The 4,149-nt window shown below is 64.5% G+C and overlaps 1 protein-coding gene across 1 annotated transcript in view; it reads right to left on the bottom strand.

Moving 5' to 3' along the window:
• Positions 1 to 4,149, bottom strand: part of FSD1 (fibronectin type III and SPRY domain containing 1) — a 19,527-nt gene that overhangs the window by 5,114 nt on the left and 10,264 nt on the right. The window contains exons 7-11 of the mRNA XM_014949670.1: positions 3,417 to 3,626; positions 3,172 to 3,270; positions 2,832 to 2,991; positions 2,640 to 2,719; positions 953 to 1,204 (exon numbers count right to left, since the gene is read on the bottom strand). Coding sequence (XP_014805156.1) covers positions 953 to 1,204; positions 2,640 to 2,719; positions 2,832 to 2,991; positions 3,172 to 3,270; positions 3,417 to 3,626 — 801 coding nt within the window. The remainder of the gene's footprint in view (positions 1 to 952; positions 1,205 to 2,639; positions 2,720 to 2,831; positions 2,992 to 3,171; positions 3,271 to 3,416; positions 3,627 to 4,149) is intronic.

The following is a 4,149-nucleotide window of genomic DNA, read 5'->3' on the forward strand; positions in this document are numbered from 1 at the left end:
GTGCCCACACTGGACATGCTGGTGCCCAGGGTGGTGGCCATGCCCATAGCGGACATAGTGGTGCCAGTGCCCACACTGGACATGCTGGTGGCAATGCCCATGTTGGACATGCTGGTCTCCATGGTGGTGGTGGTGCCCACACTGGACATGCTGGTGCCCATGGTGGTGGCCATGCTCATGGTGGACACACTGGCGCCCATGGTGGTGGCCATGCCCATGGTGGACATGGTGGTGCCAGTGCCCACACTGGACATGCTGGTGCCCATGGTGGTGGCAATGTCCATGATGGACACACTGGTGCCCATGGTGGTGGGGCCATGCCCACACTGGACATGCTGGTGCCCATGGTGGTGGCCATGCTCATGGTGGACACACTGGTGCCCATGGTGGTGGCCATGCCCATGGTGGACATGGTGGTGCCAGTGCCCACACTGGACATGCTGGTGCCCATGGTGGTGGCAATGCCCATGGTGGATACACTGGTGCCCATGGTGGTGCCAGTGCCCACACTGGACATGCTGGTGCCCAGGGTGGTGGCCATGCCCATAGCGGACATAGTGGTGCCAGTGCCCACACTGGACATGCTGGTGGCAATGCCCATATTGGACATGCTGGTCTCCATGGTGGTGGTGGTGCCCATGCTGGACATGCTGGTGCCCATGGTGGTGGCAGTGCCCACACTGGACATGCTGGTGGCAATGCCCATGGTGGACATGCTGGTCTCCACGGTGGTGGTGGTGCCCATGGTGGACATGCTGGTCTCCACGGTGGTGGTGGTGCCCATGCTGGACATGCTGGTGCCCATGGTGGTGGCAGTGCCCACACTGGACATGCTGGTGGCAATGCCCATGGTGGACATGCTGGTCTCCACAGTGGTGGTGGCACCCATGGCAGTGGTGGACCCTTTGCCCACCCCCAACACTGCCCCATCCCCACCCCATCCCGCACCCACCTTCATGGAAGTTGCAGTAGACGCCGATGCAGTCGGGCACGGGCACGTCCAGCACCTTGGCCTTGTTGGCGTGCTTGGCGCTGAAGCTGACCTGCAGCCAGTTGTTGAGGTGGAGGCACCAGGAGGCCGAGGTCTTGCCCAACTGGTCGAATTTGCCCAGGCTGCGATATGCCACCCCCACGCCGAAAGCTTTGCTGTCCCGGTCGTACCGCACCTCCCAGTAGTGGTCGTCCCCATCGATCAGCGTGTCACCTGCGGGTGACACCATCACCCCATGGGTGTCCCATCCTGTCCTCAGCCCCACCAGGTCCTTTTGGGTGCCCTGTGCCCACCTACATCCCCCCCTATGCACTCAGGGCCACCTTCTCCCCTCCGTGTCCCTCTCCCCTCATGGTGTAGCACGTGGTGGGTGCCCCATCCTGTCCTCAGCCCCACCAGGTCCTTTTGGGTGCCCTGTGCCCACCTACATCCCCCCCTATGCACTCAGGGCCACCTTCTCCCCTCCGTGTCCCTCTCCCCTCATGGTGTAGCACGTGGTGGGTGCCCCATCCTGTCCTCAGCCCCACCAGGTCCTTTTGGGTGCCCTGTGCCCACCTACATCCCCCCCTATGCACTCAGGGCCACCTTCTCCCCTCCGTGTCCCTCTCCCCTCATGGTGTAGCACGTGGTGGGTGCCCCATCCTGTCCTCAGCCCCACCAGGTCCTTTTGGGTGCCCTGTGCCCACCTACATCACCCCCTGTGCCCTCAGAGCCACCTTCTCCCCTCCATGTCCCCTTCCCCTCGTGGTGCAGCACCCAGTGGGTGCCCCATCCTGTCCTCATCCCCACCAGGTCCTTTTGGGTGCCCTGTGCCCACCTACATCACCCCCTATGCCCTCAGGGCCACCTTCTCCCCTCAGGGCCACCTTCTCCCCTCCGTGTCCCCCTCCCCTCATGGTGTAGCACCTGGTGGGTGCCCCATCCTGTCCTCAGCCCCACCAGGTCCTTTTGGGTGCCCTGTGCCCACCTACATCACCCCCTACGCCCTCAGGGCCCCCTTCTCCCCTCAGGGCCACCTTCTCCCCTCCGGGCCACCTTCCCCTTGTAGAACAGCACCCAGTGGGTGCCCCCAGCTCTCACCCAGAACCGTGTAGGACTCCACCAGGTCCTTTTGGGTGCCCTGTGCCCACCTACATCACCCCCTATGCCCTCAGGGCCACCTTCTCCCCCTCTCCTTGTGGCGCAGCACCCAGTGGGTGCCCCATCCTGTCCTCATCCCCACCAGGTCCTTTTGGGTGCCCCATGCCCACCTACATCACCCCCTATGCCCTCAGAGCCACCTTCTCCCCTCCGTGTCCCCTTCCCCTCATGGTGTAGCACCCAGTGGGTGCCCCCTTGTAGAACAGCACCCAGTGGGTGCCCCCAGCTCTCACCCAGAACCGTGTAGGACTCCACCAGGTCCTTTTGGGTGCCCCATGCCCACCTACATCACCCCCTACGCCCTCAGGGCCACCTTCTCCCCTCCATGTCCCCCTCCCCTCGTGGAACAGCACCCAGTGGGTGCCCCATCCTGTCCTCATCCCCACCAGGTCCTTTTGGGTGCCCCATGCCCACCTACATCACCCCCTACGCCCTCAGGGCCACCTTCTCCCCTCCATGTCCCCCTCCCCTCGTGGAACAGCACCCAGTGGGTGCCCCCAGCTCTCACCCAGAACCGTGTAGGACTCGGCGGTGAAGCGATCTCTGCCCCCGCGCCCCGAGGGCATCCTCTTGGGCGACTGCACCACCCTAAGGACAGACGGACGCCGGCCAGGAGGGTTGGGTTGGCACGACCCAGGGAGTGGGGACAATGCTGGGTGGGTGGGTGGTGGTGTGGGGGGGGGTGTGTGTGTGACCTTACCTGGCAGGAGAGTTGGCAGGTGAAGCCGTCCTGCCCTTGCCATCCTTCTCGCGTGCCTTGACGTCCTGCACCTTGCCCCCCGTGGCGTCCCACTCCACGCTCAGCTCCTCCCCCCGCAGGTTCTGGTGGCACGTGCTGGCGTCCAGCCGAAACATGAACGCTGGGGACAGCCACCATCAGCGCGTCCCCCCCCCTCCCACCCCAACAATCCTCCTCCTCCTCCTCATCCTCCTCCTGGCCTCGCCTGGCACCAAGGGGTCACGGACCCCCTGGGGCACACTTGGGAAGGGACAGCATGGGGTGGCACAGGGGGGGGACCCTGCCATCCCCCGGTACCCACCTTTTGTTTCCAAAGTGACCGGCTCGGAGAACTCCCCCGCCACAGCCTTGTTACACGCCCGTACTCGAAAATTCATGTATTTCATGTCAAACTTCAGCCCTGTGGGCACAGCAGGGTCACAAAGCAGGGCACAGGGGGGGCACCGACCCCCATGTCCCCTACAAAGCTACCCAGACCCCTGCCACCCATAGTGCCCGCTCCCAGAGGGGCACATTTGGGGCTATTTTTGCCCCCCGTGCCCTCACCAGAGAGGGTGTACTCAGTGGTCTTGATGCCCTCGACCACCATCCAGGGCTGGTCCTCCTTGGCACGGGGTGGGCCCTCGAAGTTGGTCCTGCGATACTCCAGTACGTAATGGTCGATCTTGCTGTCGTCGTCGGGCATCCTCCATGCCAGGGTCACACAGTTATCGGCCACCAACGACTCCGCCAGGTCGATCTCAGGGGTGCTGGGCACTGCCCGGGGGAGCAGCCGTGCCAGCGTCCCCCCAGCTGCGGCCCTGCTGCCAGCCAGGGTGTCCCCAGCACCCCCGGGGGACCCCCAGGGCACCCATAGGTCCCATGGGCTTGGCACCTCAGAGACACTGGGCATGGCACCCAGAGGACCCATGGGCACAGCACCCCAGGGGACACCACGTGTGGCACCCCAGAGACACTGGGCATGGGACCTGCAGCACCCATGGGCACAGCACCCCAGGGACACCACGTGTGGCACCCCAGTGACCCCAGGCATGGGACCTGGAGCACCCATGGGGACAGCACCCCAGGGAAAACCATGTGTGTCACCCCTGAGATGCCAGGCATGGCACCCACAGGACCCATGGGCACAGCACCCCAGGAATACCATGTGTGGCACCCCAGAGACCCCAGCCATGGGACCCGCAGCACCCATGGGCACAGCACCCCAGGGACACCATGTGTGTCACCCCAGAGCCCCCGGCCATGGGACCTGCCACATCCCTGGGCACAGCATCTAACC

The sequence above is a fragment of the Calidris pugnax genome, unplaced genomic scaffold (assembly GCF_001431845.1).
Source record: "Calidris pugnax isolate Ruff unplaced genomic scaffold, ASM143184v1 scaffold173, whole genome shotgun sequence".
Classification (NCBI taxonomy): domain Eukaryota; kingdom Metazoa; phylum Chordata; class Aves; order Charadriiformes; family Scolopacidae; genus Calidris; species Calidris pugnax.